The sequence below is a fragment of the Pongo pygmaeus genome, chromosome 9 (genome assembly GCF_028885625.2).
Source record: "Pongo pygmaeus isolate AG05252 chromosome 9, NHGRI_mPonPyg2-v2.0_pri, whole genome shotgun sequence".
Lineage (NCBI taxonomy): Eukaryota > Metazoa > Chordata > Mammalia > Primates > Hominidae > Pongo > Pongo pygmaeus.
In genome coordinates this window covers 63,403,188-63,419,354 of record NC_072382.2, presented here as the reverse complement: position 1 = coordinate 63,419,354, position 16,167 = coordinate 63,403,188, and the positions used below count along the sequence as shown (strand labels likewise).

Below are 16,167 nucleotides of genomic sequence, written 5' to 3'. Positions count from 1 at the left end.
TTTTTACTTTATGCTCGTTGTCATTTAAAATACTGAGTTATAATAATCAGATGGTGAATCTTACCAACTAAGAAAATGATGTGATCCATAGGTTAGTGGCTAAGGAGTATTGTTTTCCTGGTGTTTTCTTATTTTTAGTAAGCATTATGGTTAGTTAGTCTACCTCAAGTGTATGTTGACTCTACAGGCTACTGGAATTGGGGAGTTAGTCTTAAGGTTTTCTTTGACTGTTACTTCTGGGAAAAGGCTTATGAGTTTTCCTTTTGAAATACTGACAGCTCCTTACTGCTAACAGTTGGGACGTTTGCTCTCTTAAAGCAGGAAAGAAGCGTCTGTTTCTGGGTTTGAAATGTGTTTCCCGAGGTTAAGTTGTCCATTTCCCAGGGTGGGAGCGACTTGGGCTACGAGTCATGTTCTCTGGTTCACGCTCACTTTGGGCATGCACTGTCTTGGTATCAGGTCTTTGCTTTGTAATGGTCAGTTAGGATAGATTGCCTGAAACTGGGTCTGTGGCCTTGTCCTTTTGAAGGAGTCCACTGATGAAGAACAACAATGATCAGCTTGACTGGTGGTAGTGACGGGAGAAAGGAAGGGGCAGGATTTCTGTTCTCAATGGCTAACAGATTCATTAAGGGGATGGGGTGGGCGATTCCCCTAAAGGCTGGTAATGCAGAGTGGTCCCATCAGAGCTGCATAGCATGAAATCAATCAGAGCTTTTCTTGAGCTGTCACCTGGGCAAGTACTTAGGGCTGATGGAGCGGAGAATTAATCAGGGATTCTCAGGAGGGTAATGCTAAGTCCTCTAATGGGATGCTTAGCATTGGGGCTTGGTGAAGAGATATTGGCTTGTTGATGGGATTCTGTTGACACGGAAGTGATTTTTGAAAACGAGAAGGAGTAATTATCCACTCCTCCCTGCTGAAATTAGAGGGAACCTTTTGGCAATTGGCACCATGGCTCACTGGCTGCTACTGTCGTCGTGGCAGATGTTGCCTCAATTATCAGCATCAGCATTCCCATTCCCTGAGAATTCTGCCCTGTCTCTGACAATGACATACTTTCTGTGCTTCCATCTCTTCTGTGGTTGCCTACAAAATCCAGGCTGCCAATCTTCACCTGTATTTTTCTCAGGCCACTTGTTAGCAAGGTTGGCTAGTGTCTTAAATGGTAGGAAAATACTAACACAACCCACTTTACATATGCAAAAGCAATTAACCATTATTAGTGTCTGACATTCCTCTCCGCTGCTCAGAGTGGTGAGTCAGGATCATCATTATTCATTAGGAATTAATTAGACTGTCCTTGATGATATCAGTCATCTACAGAGCTAAGAATTCAGCACTGCCTACATCCTACTGTCTAGTGAGCGTATAGTGTATCTGATATTCCCATAGAATGTGCATTCTGTTTGGAAAATGACTCCTAGATTGAATCTCTGTTAAGTATAGGACTTTGGACAACTTATTTAGGTCTCTGAATCTCACAAGGTGGGGATAATACTGAAGGGGGAAGTGCAGCGATTAAATAAGATCCTCTAGGCAGAAACTGCTGGCATTATGCCTGACACCTAGTTCTGGGAGAAGACTGAATTTGGATTTGAGGTACCAGTTCACTTTGGAAGTAAAGCACCTTTCCCGCCCCCCCCTAGTCTTTTTGTTGGAGGGGAGCTTTTCTCCTATGAGAGAAATTTGGACTGACTAAGATGACAGTGACCTTCAAGCCATCAAATGTTTGGTTGAGTTGTCCACTATAAATATCATTCCAACCGTGTGATTCTCTTTCTAGAGACCCTGAAGTGGCCCTCACTTGTACTGACTTCTCTCTCCTCCTGGGCTATTAGAAATCTTTTCTCTTAGTGCTGGTCCCGTTGCCACTGTCTGTATGCTGCCCTTTACTCACCTGCTCACTCAAATTTGCTTTACCATTTGTCACCTCTTCGAATTTCTTCCTTGGCCACCTCTTTGGCTTCTGGTCTTTACACCCTGGCTGCTCCGCCTCCCTTATCTCTTTCCCTGTAGCTGTCACCTTTTGGTAATTTTCTTCTCCAGTCATCAAAAGGGAAAGGGAAATGGAGAAGGTAAAATATATCATCTCAAAAATTACCATTCTCCTCAAAATAAGATTTGCTCATGATAAAAGATTACCTCTTAAAGGACCCAAATCTTGTTTGTCCCTCTAACACAGAAGGACTATTAGTTGCCAATAATTATGATTAAGAAATTGGATCAGCCACCCAACTCTTCGTTATTTACACTGTGCCTGGCTTACAGTCTGTCTCCTTGTGTCCTCCTAATTTGGCGATTTTCTCTGGGTCTCTTACTACTCGTTGGAACCTTGGCCAGAGTCAGGAATGTGAAAGTAGCTGAAACACTTCCTTTTCTTGTGGAAACTTTGGGTGTTAAGCTCAGTCATGTTGTTATCAAAGAATATTTGTGTCGTCTGGTTGTTGGTTCATTCTTTTTTTTTATTTTTTATTTATTAATTTTTTTGAGACAGAGTCTTGTTCTGTCATTCAGACTGGAGTGCAGTGGCCTGATCTTGGCTCACTGCTATCTCTGCCTCCTGAGTTCAAGCGATTCTTCTGTCTCAGCCTCCCAAGTAGCTGGGATTACAGGCGCCTGCCACTACGCCTGACTAATTTTTGTATTTTTAGTAGAGACGGAGTTTCGCTATGTTGGCCAGGCTGGTCTCGGACTCCTGACCTCAGGTGATCCGCCCACCTCGGCCTCCCAAAGTGCTAGGCATTACAGGCGTGAACCGCCATGCCCAGAGGTTCATTCTTTCTTTCATTGACTATTTATATGTCAGGTATGGTACTGGCGCTAGGGACAGTGTAAATGTTATATAGTCTCTGCCCTCAGGGAGGGACACTGGGGTGCAAGTGGGAGGAGCAATGACAAACCAACTCACTAAGTTTTTATTTTTATTTATTTTTTGTGATGGAGTCTCACTCTGTCACCCAGGCTGGAGTGCAGTGGCGCAATCTTGGCTCACTGCGACCTCTGCCTCCTGGGTTTGAGTAATCCTCCTGCCTCAGCCTCCTGAGCAGCTGGTTATAGGCACCTGTCATCACGCCCAGCTAGTTTTTTTATTTTTTTTTTGAGATGGAGTATCGCTCTGTCGCCTAGGCTGGAGTGCAGTGGCGCAATCTGAGCTCACTGCAAGCTCCACCTCTCAGGTTCATGCCATTCTCCCACCTTGGCCTCCCGAGTAGCTGGGACTACAGGCGCCTGTCACCATGCCCGGCTAATTTTGTTTTTGTATTTTTAGTAGAGACGGGGTTTCATCGTGTTAGCCGGGATGGTCTCGATCTCCTGACCTCGTGATCTGCCCGCCTCGGCCTCGCAAAGTGCTGGGATTACAGGCGTGAGCCACCCTACCCAGCCGTTTTCTTTAAATAGAGGCAAGGTTTCACCATGTTGGCCAGGCTGGTCTCAAACTCCTGACCTCAAATGATCCACCTGCCTCAGCCTCCCAAAGTGCTGGGATTAGAGGCCTCACCTCATCAAGTTCTGTTATAGGTAAAGTCTGTGGGATCACATGGTGAAGAATGAATAAGTTGGCTTCCTCCAGGGTTAGTGGTAGAAACTGAGGCATACTGGAGCTACAGGTGCTGTGTGGTCCTATGTTACTCAGCGGGACAGAGCCCTAACTTCATCCCAGCTCTTTTCCTGTGGCCTCATAGAATATTGAGACACTGGCAAAAACAAGCCATAATGATTTTTTTTTTTGGTGATCCTTGTGTTCGATGGCATTTCATTAATTATGAGGATTAGTTAAAATCAACCCTTTTACTTAAGAGCCTTTAATAATCTGAAGATTGGTGAGAAACTGACATTATGAGAGACCCACAGGAATTAAGATGAAGGGAACAGCGAATTCCTGTGTCCTATCTCATCCCTTGTTGGATGGAGTTGGTGTCAGAGCACCTGCATTGGACTGTCTTATCCTGGTCATCCCCCAGGCTTTTATAATAAAATGTGTATTGGTTGAATGCACATGTGATCTCCACTGTACTCATGTTACTCTTTGAACCCTCAGTAGGTTATAGTGAAGGAATTATACATTTAAGAAATGTGGTTGTTGAGGCAGTTACCAGGATATTTGGATTCATAGAGTTTGTTTTTGAAGTTTATTAGAGTGTGTTTGGGAAAAATTTCAGGAATAAAGGATCTTTCAGAAAAGTGTTTATGATGGAAACTGAGGCACATGGGGGCTACAAAATATACGTATTTTAAAAGGTATTTCCAGCCGGGCGCGGTGGCTTACACCTGTAATCCCAGCACTTTGGGAGTCCAAGGTGGGCGGATTATGAGGTCAGGAGTTTGAGACCAGCCTGGCCAACATGGTGAAACCCTGTCTCTACTAAAAAATACACAAATTAGTTGAGCATGGTGGTGAATGCCTGTAATCCCAGCTACTTGGAAGGCTGAGGCAGGAGAATTGCTTGAACCCGGGAGGAGGAGGTTGCAGTGAGCCAAGATCGTGCCACTGCACTCCAGCCTGGGCAATAGAGTGAGACTCCATCTCAAAAACAAAAAAAATTATTTCCAACAAAGAAGACTTTTCTGTTCTCTTTCCTTGAAGGCATTCTGTGGAAAGGGTTACTACCCTGAACCACACTGCCCGTAAGAATCTGAAAGCTGTTGAACACGTGAATAAATTCAGAATTAGATGAGTGTTAGAAATAAAGGTGTTGTCACCAATTTACATTTTCTATGCAGTCATTTGAAGAGCTTGAAGAAGAGATCCTTTGTAAATCGGTTTCCCAAAGTGAACCGTTAGAGGAAGCTCTCTCATTTCTTCACCATCCATCAAAAGGTACATAGCATTGTCTAGAGAGGATGGACTTGGACATAAATGAACGTCTGTTCATGGTTTTACAGATGACAGAGCGCCTGCACTCATGATCTTACTAAATCGTTATGGCAACCCGGTAGAATAGAGTCCCTCCATCCCCTAATCATTTTTCTGTATTGGGATGAAATTTAATTTGTTATTTGCATTTAACAAATGAAAACCTGAGCTTCTGAGAGAGTTATTAGGTTGGCACAAAAGTAGTTGCGGTAGTTTGAGCTCCATGGCTTAAGGGCAAGTAGGTTTGAAACCCACATCTGTTGGAGTCTTCATATATTCCCCTCCCTTCCTCTTCTACCTCTTGCCCCAGTGCTGTGTTCTTTATTCACTGAATTTAGTGAAAGCTGACTCCTTCACTTAAAGGATATATATATATGGGGAGGTAAAGATATCAGCTCTGCAGGTACAGACATCGTGTGCATAATTCACTCATTTAGATTTTAATATTGATTATAATCAAGTGCTTGTTGCTATAGATTCAGAATCGAGGTAGACTGCATGACAGTTGGCCAATTCCACACATTTTTAGGGTTCTCCTAAAGCGTGGTTAATACTCTCAGAGCCTGTAGATACAAAGCCAGTTTCCAGGATGAGGTGGAGTTTGAACTGGACTGGAAGGAACCTGGGGGATGGAGTGCCAGGATGGTAATTTTGGTATCCAGTATGGGGAGCTTTTCTCAGCCAGCCCCCGTCTTGTGATAGGAGATTGTCTGCCCATATGTAAAGTCTTCATCTTATGATGGGGTTGTAAAACCAGAGGCCTGTATAACTCTGTGGATTATGTATCTGGTAGTTTCTGGGGCTGTGTCCTGGCCCATTGCCAGATTAGGTAATTCCATCCTGCTGACCTCTAGTTGATGAAAAATTGCAAGAGCCTGGATACACAGGGTCTTTTCCTTTGAAGTAAATGAATAAAAACGTGAGCATTTAAAACTGGCTGTACTTACTAAGTGGATAGATCAATTAATGCTAGTTAATACTGCATTCCCCCAAACAACCAGGAAGTTGTGATTCATACCTATAGAAGTAATAAGAAGAGCTTGTCTGTAAGACTCTGCTGCCTGTCTGCTAGAACAGCCTGCCCCTTGTGGAGCAGTTCAAGTAGCAGAAATTTTTTTCTTATGCTGAGTCAGAATATTCTTTGGAACTTCCCAAAGTGGATCTACATCCTTCCCATGTGACAGACAGCTCTTCAGAGGTTGTTTAGTGTCTTAGACACTAAGTGTGCAGTTATGATTCAGAAGAATCTTCCCATCTTTGGGCTGTGGGCTGAGGCTAAAAATGATAGAATTTAATAGGAATAAATATAAACTCCTGCTTTTAGCTCTGACACCAGTTGCACAAAAGACAGTATTCAGGAACAACCTCTGAGGGGCAGGAGCTTAGAAATTTAATGGAAAGTAAGTCCACCTCTGAGTGCCATTTATTGGGGGCCACTAAATGCATTCATGAGGGTGGGCAGAGGGATGATGGTTTCTAGTCTGGAAGACAATTAGGATCCTGGAGGCTGCTTCTGTCATACCTAAATGGGTGTCTTAGGAGAGATTTGCTCCCCTGAAGGATGGGGTATACTCTCAAGGAATGGATGTGTAGATGTTAACCAGGAGATGGGTTTTCGCCTGATAAATGGAAGCATTTCAACATGTCAGTATGAAGCAGGGTAGTACTGAGAAGGTAATGAGTTCCCTGCTGTTGGTGGTGTTCAAGGGTAGTCTGTGACCAGTTGAGTAGATTTTGAGGGGACTTCAAGCACTGAATGGGGGTGGTTGGTGTGTTTTGGTCTGGAGACTCTGGGGCTTACAGTTACATGAGAACATTATTTTAAGGCAGTCGAAGGTCCCTCAGTCCCTTCAGCTATCCGCCATTGTCCTAGATCCCATTCCCTGCTATCCTGACTGAGCACTGGGCATAACTACTATTTATCTTAAAGTGTGGCTCCTTGGAGTAAATTCATACTGCTGTGAACTGCCCAGAGCTCAAGGACTGGCCTGTGGTTTTGTACATGTGTGTTGTTTTGGTTTGTTTTTGTCTTTTTTTGTTGTTGTTTGGTGGGTAGGGTGGAGAGGAAGAAGGTGGGCTAGCCACTGCTTAAATAATTCATTCTTATTCTCATAATTTATCTTATAAACTACTTTGGAGCTAGAACAGACTGTAGAGTATAGTTCAGTTTGAATTTTGTAAGACTCTTAGATCGTAACAAAAAAGGTAATAGTTTGAATTCAAAAGGCCCACACTGCAGGCATCGTCAAGTTCATCTGGAGGTCAGTCACAAAATACTTTCTTGTGGCGTAATTTATACCTTCACATTTGGCAATTTTGAAAGTCCTGTGTAAATGTACCTATGTTGGTAAGAGGTGGTAAATATTTTGCTGACAAGTTCTTTGAATGATGGCTCAGTAGCAGCATTTAAAGGCGGACAACCAGAGGGTTTTTTGTGTATTTTTTTTTTTAAATCCAGGTGCTGCCAAGTCTACAAAGCTGGAAGGGAAGAAGCCAAAAGTGCCTACTAGTTATAGTTATACCATTAATTATATAATATTCATGTGCCTCGGAGTTTCTGTACCTGGCATCTGTTGATATACACAGGTGGGGGAGGACAGGGGCACAGGATACAGTTGGGAGAGAGCGGGGAAGAAGACAGGTTGCTTGCTGTCAGGTAACGGTCCTGGAACATGGAGCAGTCCCTGGTGCCAGGTGTGGCCACCAGCACCTGCTTCCCTCCTGGGTGTCCGGGTGTCCGTGTTGTAATACTGCCTGGATTTGATGGGGTGAGAAGGGGAGGAACTGTGGCCACATGAAGCCCTCCCTACTCAGGCCCTTGGCCTCCTCTTTTTGATCAATCCTTTCTCTCTCATTTTTGGGAGGCCTTTGAATTAATGATCCTATACCTTTTCAGCAAAGGAATATTGATAAGTTAGTGTGCCAGACAGCAGGGAGTACGTGATTAGATCATTTTCACATTGACGTTATGCCAGTTTGACATTTGTTTGGAAAGCTTATCCCTTTATGACCATGGGTTATATACATAATTTAAGGGGAATAAATCTTTCAGAGATTTTTTTTTTGGTTCTGTGATCTTCATTGTACAGAAAAAGAAATGAAATACTCCCCCACAGTTTTCGTGTGATTAGGAATTCAGCATAGGCTACAAGACAGAGTGCTCCATGTCAATAGAGAATATTTCACAGGTGTGCTAGGCACTTGCGGTAGTTGTTGCAGGGAAGTCAGGACTGGGGACAGCTTGGTCCCTACTTCAAGGTTACAGTCTAGGAGCTGAGAGTGGCAAAGTGACCTGATTCTACAGGGTAAAAGCCCCAGAGATAAATGACATAGGTCCAGGTCAGCCAGCATTGCTGTCTCAGTAGAATGAGTATGTGTGATACCAAAATAATCTTCCTGCTTCCCTCCTTGATCCTGCCACCATCTTGCATCTTGATGATCTCATATTGGGATAGTGAAACTAACAGAGTTTCCGAGTTATGTTGCCAGTTGCCATGGTGAAGTGGACATTTTAAAAAACTTTATTTTCTTATAAATAACTTGTTCTGCTTTGGAGATTTGATGATCATTTAGCAAAGTGCCCCTGGTAGATAGTAGGCACTCAGTAAATGGTTTTCGTATGAATCACTGCAAACTTGCAACTCCGAGTGAGTACTATTCTTCCATATAAATTTCCTCTCGTCTGTGAAGATTATCCAGCTTCTGCCCACCATTGCATTTCTGTGTGGGTGCTTAACATGATACTTAGATAATAAAACCACTTGGATCTCAAAATTCCATATTCTCCAGTAGGAGTTCTCCAAGCAAAGCTGGTGACTGAACCAAAATCTCAGAACTCACCACTAAAGAACTTAACCATGTAACCCAAAACCACCTGTACCCCCAAAAAGACTGAAATAATGAAATGAAAAAAGCTGGTGACTGAAGAACTTGCACTAGAGCTAGCAAGAGCATTATGTTTGTGGTTACCACATCCTTACACTGTTTTTGGTTTTCTCTTCTAGGTTTATTTTCTTGAAAAGGCTCCAGGCTTCGGCTTGGAAAATCCCACCGCCAAAATTGAGCCCAGCAGCTGGAGCGGCAGCGAGAGCCCTGCCGAAAACATGGAAAGGATGAGTGACTCTGCAGATAAGCCAATTGACAATGATGCGGAAGGGGTCTGGAGCCCCGACATTGAGCAAAGCTTTCAGGAGGCCCTGGCTATCTATCCGCCGTGTGGGAGGAGGAAAATCATCTTATCAGATGAAGGCAAAATGTATGGTAAGTGGCCAGGAACACTCCTTTGAAATACTACAACCTGCTGTTGTGGTAGGGGATAGATTGTAGCTGGTCTTGCAGCAAGAGCCGTTCATTGTATGGGGTTGAGTGATATTTGTAGAAGTTTAGTGGGTCATCCAAAGGACTAACCCTCAACTAAAAAGGAGAGTCAATAAAGGACCTTTGGGAAATCACCCCTTGGGCTTTTCTTCTTCTACATGCGTAGTGGCATTACGTCAGAAGCTCCAGGGGTCCAGGCAGGAATATAAGTAGTTGCAGTGGCATGTACAGACACCAGATGGTGGGGAGGAGGTCTTCTGAATGCAGACCAGATCGCAAGGAAATACTGCCACTTACCTCTAGGTAACTGATGCCACTAGGAATGGGGGCCTGGTGCTGCCGAATCCTTTGATTGCCCCCAGCCCCCTTGAGGAAGAGCCAGCATTCTAGATGCTTATATGAAATCTACTCTTTTTAAAAAGCCAGCACTTTTTTTTTTTTTTTAAAGCAACTCTGTACAGGCCAGAGAAGACATGTATGTGCATGGGCTTGATCAGCCTCTGAACCACCAATTTGCTGCTTTGCTGCCAGTTTGCAGTTGAATGGTCAGACAAGGCATTAGCACCCCGGGTCACTGTCACCATCTCCCCTTCTTTGGGGGTTGCCTTGAAGGGCATTCTGAAGGAAACACCAAGAGTGCCAAGGAGAGAGAGACCTGTTAACTATTTGGCTCTGGATGCCTAGGGCAGCAGCAAGGATCCACCTGCCGGTCTGGAGCTTGCTTGCTGGGTTTGGGCACCCCCTAACTTCCTTCCATAAATGCTTCCAGCTGCAGACCTGTACTTTTTGGCTGCTTACCTTTTGGGAAGCAGATGGCAGGTGTAGTTGCTTGAACATTCTGCTTGTCTAATTGAGCACGTTGAGTTGACAGAGTTCGCACTGTAGCTGAGTCTAAAAAGATGCAAACACAAATAACCTAAACTCAAAGAGAACTGGCTCAGTATTTTACCTGAGGTTGTTAACTTATCATGGGAGTGATTATTTCTAAACAATTGGAAGTCTTTTTCATAATAAGGTGTTGTACCTTTAATACTGCACTTCCTCTGTCAGGAGCCGTAGGAGACTGTGGCTTCAACTAGCACACACTGCTAAGGAGAAAGCAGATGGTGGTGCAGCTGCCACCAGCTGTGCCCCCACCCCGCCCTCCTCCTCTCCAACTTGGATGATGTAATGGAAACAAGGAAAATTTTGCTTTCTGCAGCATTGGAGTCTCTCAGCCTGTCACACACAGGGGAGAAGGAGACCCAGGCCTTTAGCATTTGTTTTATGCTCCCATAATATCCTTTGTAGCCAGGGAAGCCTCTTCGTATCTGGTGAAATGGACTGGGGATGAAACATCTCAGCTACTATGGGAAGAGAGTTTCAGGGCCCTAGATTTTCTGTATGTCTGGATCTTTCCTGGTCTCTTTATCTCAGCCTGGCTGTTTGCTTTGTGGGTCTTGTTTTCATACCTGAAAATGCAGCTCCCTTTCTTAAAGGCAGAGAAAAGCATTTTAATCTTTGAAGCTTCTTTGAAGATGATTTTATTATGGGTAGTGAAGGGTAGCTTTGGGACACTACCTTGTACAACTCTCATTTGCTTACCCAAAAATGGTTTCAATTTAAAACAAAGGCATAGTGTTAGAAATCCCAGTGGGGCATAACCACTGCACTTCATTTCCCATAGGAAATACTGGGAAAGGTCCTGTCCTTTCAGGAATAAGGTTTTGGGGCTGTGAACATAATTCAAAGCACAAGTTAACTTTTGTCAACTCCAATTTTGTATTGTTCTCCATTGAGATTTTACTTTATAGACAGCAGCCCTGGTGGATTTAACCAATTTGCCTATAATTCAATTATATAAATATTTTTATGTGAAAATAATTGTATAAGAGCTCCTGTTGGTAATTGGGTCTCAGAGGCAGCAGACTAAGAAGAACAAAGAGAAGCTTTGGATGTGAGTAGTTGTATCAACAGTGAACTTGAAGATTTTACCCTTGGTCTTGGTCTCAGTTTTCTCCTGTGTAAAATAAGATGGTAAAGTAGTTGATGATGTCCATGGGTCCTTTGCACTCTTCCATTTTGTGATGCTATGGTTTTGTTTCTTGTCACTGAGCAAGAGGGTCAGTTTTGACAAATGTGGTGCTGCTTGGGAGCCTAGCCTGTCTTGGGTACCCAGCATAACTTAAATTCTGAGTGCTTCCTGAGTGTGCATGGTTTTGATGTATGGATTCTTTTCTCCTTAACTCAGCAGCACATTTAGTGATTGTGTTGGTGGCTAACCTGATTTAAAATAGGACAGTCCTTTTGAGCAAGCAGCATTAGGAATTTTAACTCATTTGGAAAGAACAATCCTACTGGTTGTGGGTTTTTCAGCAAGTGGAGTATACAGCCTGGGAGAGTGTGTATCCTAATTGGGGCTCAGAAGATGCGTTGGCTGTATTGTCCTGCAGCCACCCCCACCTCCAGGCAGCTGCCTTGGGGAGGAAACATCCCTCCTGAACTCCCTCTCTCTGGTCGACATGAGGAGCTTTGCTTCTACTGCTACCTTGGAAGGGAACCATGGTGGTTAATGGGACTGTTGGTGGTGGAAACTGGACCCCTTAAGAGGAACTGCCCTGGTTGACTGGGAGCTGCCTCTGACCTGCCTGTGACTTGGAGGATGAGAGACAGTTGACTTGGGAGCCTCCACGTTGAGGCCCCAGCCACTCGAGAATTGAATCATATGAGCAGTGTGGGGCCAGAGCTACTGTCCTGGGCTTTTGGCCTGTTCTCCATCTTACCATACATGAATTGGGACCCAAACCAGACCAGGAGTCAGGGTTTCTTAAGGCCTTAAAGAGCATACTTTTTTTCTAAGGATTTTGAAAATGAAAACATTTAAAGCATTTTTGAATTCCATGCAGTAAAATAAAAATGATTTAGTCTTTTAGTGAAATACCAAGTGTTTTTTACTTGAAAGGGTTATGGTTTTTCCAATATTTCAGGGCATTTGTAGAGTGCTTTGTGATGTTACTAATCCCAAGCCATTGGAGAAGCAAGGTCAAGTGATTTATTTTGGTAATGAAATTTTGTTCATGGTTGGCAGTAGGGCAAATGCCATCTTAGAAAGGAGAAAAAAGGACAACTCTCTTTATGATGAGGTTTTTGGCCACCGGAGGAGATGGCTTCATTCGCTTTCTGCTAACTTGGTCTTTGGGGAGCTGAGACTTTATGTGTTTGGGCTCTGTGTGGATAGGTGGCTTCTGCTGTGGGCACCCTTATGTGTAGGCAGTCGTTTTTATGGATTACTAGAAGGGGTACGAGACGTCCTTTGACGTGGTTCCTAAGGGCATGTGTGCTCACTCCCTGGGGCTCTCTCTTTCTCTGTGCTTGTCTTCTTCATTTTTTGTTTTTACACAGCTGTGTGTGACTCTTTTCCTGGTAGATCATGGGAGAGGAGATAGCAGGAGGACAAGATGAGAGGGAAGTTCTTGATCAACAAAGTTATCCAAAATTGGATTTCAGAGGAGCAGGCTGTAGTTTAAAACAAAACAAAATAAATAGCAAACCACGGGAACACCTGAATATGTTTCTTTTGCAACTGAAAACCCCAGTCAGATAGACCCCATAATCAAATAGGGCAGGGACAGGAACTAACCTTCACTGGTTGCTTGCTGTAGAGGCAGAGAAGTATATAGCACTTAACAGTCTGGACTCTGTAGATAATATGAATCCTGGCCCTGCACTTCTAGATATCAGATTTTTATCGGGTTACCTTACTTCTCTGTCTCAATTTCCTCAACTGAAAAGGAGGATTAGATAGATCTTACTGCATAGGATTGTTAGAAGAATTAAATGAACTAATTGTTATCTGGAATACCACCACCCCCTGCAATGTTTGAACTGTATCTAGCATATAGTGAGAGGTATGTAAGTGCTTATGAACTGAAAACAAAGAAGTGCTCTCTGCCAAGCACTATGCTAAAGGCTTCACATACAATTCTGTCTAATGCTCTTAACAATGCTTTGAAGCTGGTATTGTCATCCTCACTGTATAGACAGGAAGCTGAGTCTGAGAGGGGTAAAGTGGCTTGCCACATGGCCAATATAAATGGTATAGCTAGCAGGTTTCAAATTCAGGGCTGTCTGACTCTACATCTTGGACTTTTCTACAGAGCTTTTGTTCCTTCCTTGGTAGAGACCATTATACATAAATCCAGTGAATCAGTATTGAGCTCCAGCGCAGCTGTATTCCAGCCCTGTGCTAGGGGTTGTCAGGGATACTGTAGTGAACCAGACAGACGTGGTCCCTTCCCTCATGGAGCTATCTCAGGTTCATTTGCAGGAAACTGACCTGAGGTCAGGACTGTGTGCCAAAGCTTTCTGAGAAGTTTGAGAGCCCTTTGAAGATGGTCACCTTCCACTTAGCCTTTTGAAGCCTATTCTTGGCTACCAAGGTCGAGGGCACCTGGCCTGATGCTGGCAGGAAGAAATCATCTCAAATAACGTAGCGGAGAGGATCCCAGATCACAAGGCTGGCCTCGGTAGTGGCCAGGAGGATGTCTGGAAGGTTCTAGCGCCCTAGGATCCTGTAAGCAGTCTGGGCAGAGCTGTTGCTTCCAGACATCTTCCTGGCCACTGTTGACTTTCTCCTTTTGCAAGCAGATGTCTTCAGGATCCTTGCTTAGGTCAGCTCCAAGGAAGGACCCTTTCTTACTGGGATACCAGGACTACTGGTCAGCCCCAGAGACCTGAATTGTGAGGACCAGCGAAGATGAGGGGGAGGGTGTCTCTAGTCAGTCCTCCCCCGCTGCTGACCTGTGCCCTGCCCACCAGGACAGCATAGGACTTAGGATTGCATCTTTCTTTACTTCATAGGAGCCGAAGTCAGAAGAGGAAAGGGGGCTTTTTAAATGAGGTAGTGGCAGAACTGACAAGGGGGTATCAGAATGAGAGTGCACACAAGCAAGTGAGAGTGTGTATTGATTAGTCAGTACAGCAAAGAGACTGAAACCTGTGGTCGCTACACTCCTCTGGATGCAGAGGACTGGTCAAAAAATTGCAGAATCATCCTTTTATAAGATAGTATGTTCTCACAACAGCTCTTTGAGGACCAGGGAGGTAGGCTTTGTCAGTGGAGACTCCAGAGCCCTGGTGTGGAAATGGCCATAGACTCCCAGCCCTGGAGGGTCTCCAGGCCTTGGCAAAGTGTTCTTCTTGGAGCTCCATATGAACATCATGTGGCATCTTTGATTTCCTCTTTCAGACCTCTGATTCAGGGTGTTATTTCAAGTTAATTGGTTAGAAGCGTGAAACAAACAGCTATGTGGTAGAACAGGCTAGAAGCTCCCAAAGCCGGGACCCCACCAATCACAGGATGTATTTCAAGGCCTGGAATATAGAAGGTGTCAGTAATGTTTGCTGAATAAATGCTTATGGGAGATGAATTATGGTTCAAACAGAGAACGTAGGTGATTAAGCCTGTAAGCCCTGAGGGCCTCTCCTGTGGGAGGAAGTGGCTAGAAAGAAAAAAGGAAAAAAAGAGGAAGATGTTTATTTAATGATCTTAGATTGAGAAAGAAGAAGGCCTATTTTTTGTGTTGGCAAATGTTAGTTGAAGAGATAGAAAAGATTTCTGCACAAAATATGGACAATAGCAGAGCAAGGGTTAATTCTGGAATGCTCAGAACAGATGAGTAATGGGGAATTTTTGAAATAGTTTGGTTCCTGTGAGAATAGCAGGGCCAGCGTCATCAGCATTTTGATTGGGAAGCTTAATGTGTGGGGGGTATGCAAAAGTGTATGCACAAGGTGTGAGCTCTTGTGCAATCCGGGTACAAAATAGCTAATTAAAGATGGCTCAAGAATTGGTCATAAGGGAGGTAGAAGGAAAAGAACGTGAAAGTATTACCAAGTTATGCTTTCCAACAGCTTTGCTGTGGCAGTGGATGAGCCCTGGGATTCAGGAAGACGTGGATTCATAAATCGTTTATTGAGGGCCTGCACTGTGCTTTGAGTGTGATGGGGACAACAGACATAAAATAACTTAAAAAGCTGACCTGTGTGAGCAGTTAACATACCAGGCACTTTCCCATTGTTATAGGATGTGCTATCTTGATTATTCCTCAAAAACAACCCAATAATATAGGTACTGTAATTATGCCCATTTTGCTGCTGAGGAAAGTGAGGTCCAGCAAGGTCAAGTTATTTGCTTGAGGTCACATAGTAAATAAGCTGTGGAGCTGACATTTACAACCAAGCCAGTCAATACAAATGACTCCAGTATTGATATGGAAGGAAGTATATTCTGTACTAGAGATATACCTGGTTTAGTAGTGGAGCAGCACAAAGTGTGATTATTTATGATTGGGGAATTTACTTGTATATGTTTGAGAATGAAAGAGCATGAGACAGACAGACTTAGCTAACTTTGAACTTTGGGAAAAAGATCATGTAGCAGTTTTTAAACTTATTTTGGATTATAGACCCGTTGGAGAATCTGTGGAAAGCTATGGACCCTTTCCACCAGAAAAATCACATATTTGTATGTAGTTTTAGGACTGTTGCATATAACTTCAGGCAAGTTCTGGAGCACAGGTTCAGACTTGCCCCTGTGGGGAAAAGGAGAAGGGAAGGGCATTCTGTCTGAAGGAATGTGTGATAAAGGCATGGAGGCCTGGAAGGGCACAGCCCTGATGTGCTTAGAAATGAAAATCTCTCCTGGGAGAGGGGTACAGGAGCCAGCATTGTGTCGTTGCGGGTCCAAGTGCCATGCCAGGGTGCCTGGCACTCATACTGGGGGCAGACGGAAGCCATTACATTTTTTTCAGAAGAGATGACATGTCTCAGCCTGTGTTCGACAAAACTAGGTCTGAAGGCGTGAAGACAAGTTAGATGGCTATTATAGTAGTCCGATAGGAGAGCCTGAGGCCTGCACTAGGATGCAGGCAGTGCTGGTGGGAGGAAGGAGTTTCAGAGATAAAACCAACAGAATTGGCTGATGGGATGAGATTTGTGAAAAAGAAGGAGGA

At 43.9% G+C, this 16,167-nt stretch overlaps 1 protein-coding gene across 4 annotated transcripts in view; it reads left to right on the top strand.

Annotated features, from left to right (window-relative positions):
- Window positions 1–16,167, top strand: part of TEAD1 (TEA domain transcription factor 1) — a 269,214-nt gene that overhangs the window by 80,628 nt on the left and 172,419 nt on the right. For all 4 annotated transcript variants that reach the window (XM_054438557.2, XM_063671151.1, XM_054438556.2 and 1 more), the window contains exon 2: window positions 8,863–9,118. In XM_054438557.2, the coding sequence (XP_054294532.1) occupies window positions 8,962–9,118 (157 nt within the window). In that variant the 5' untranslated portion in view covers window positions 8,863–8,961. The remainder of the gene's footprint in view (window positions 1–8,862; window positions 9,119–16,167) is intronic.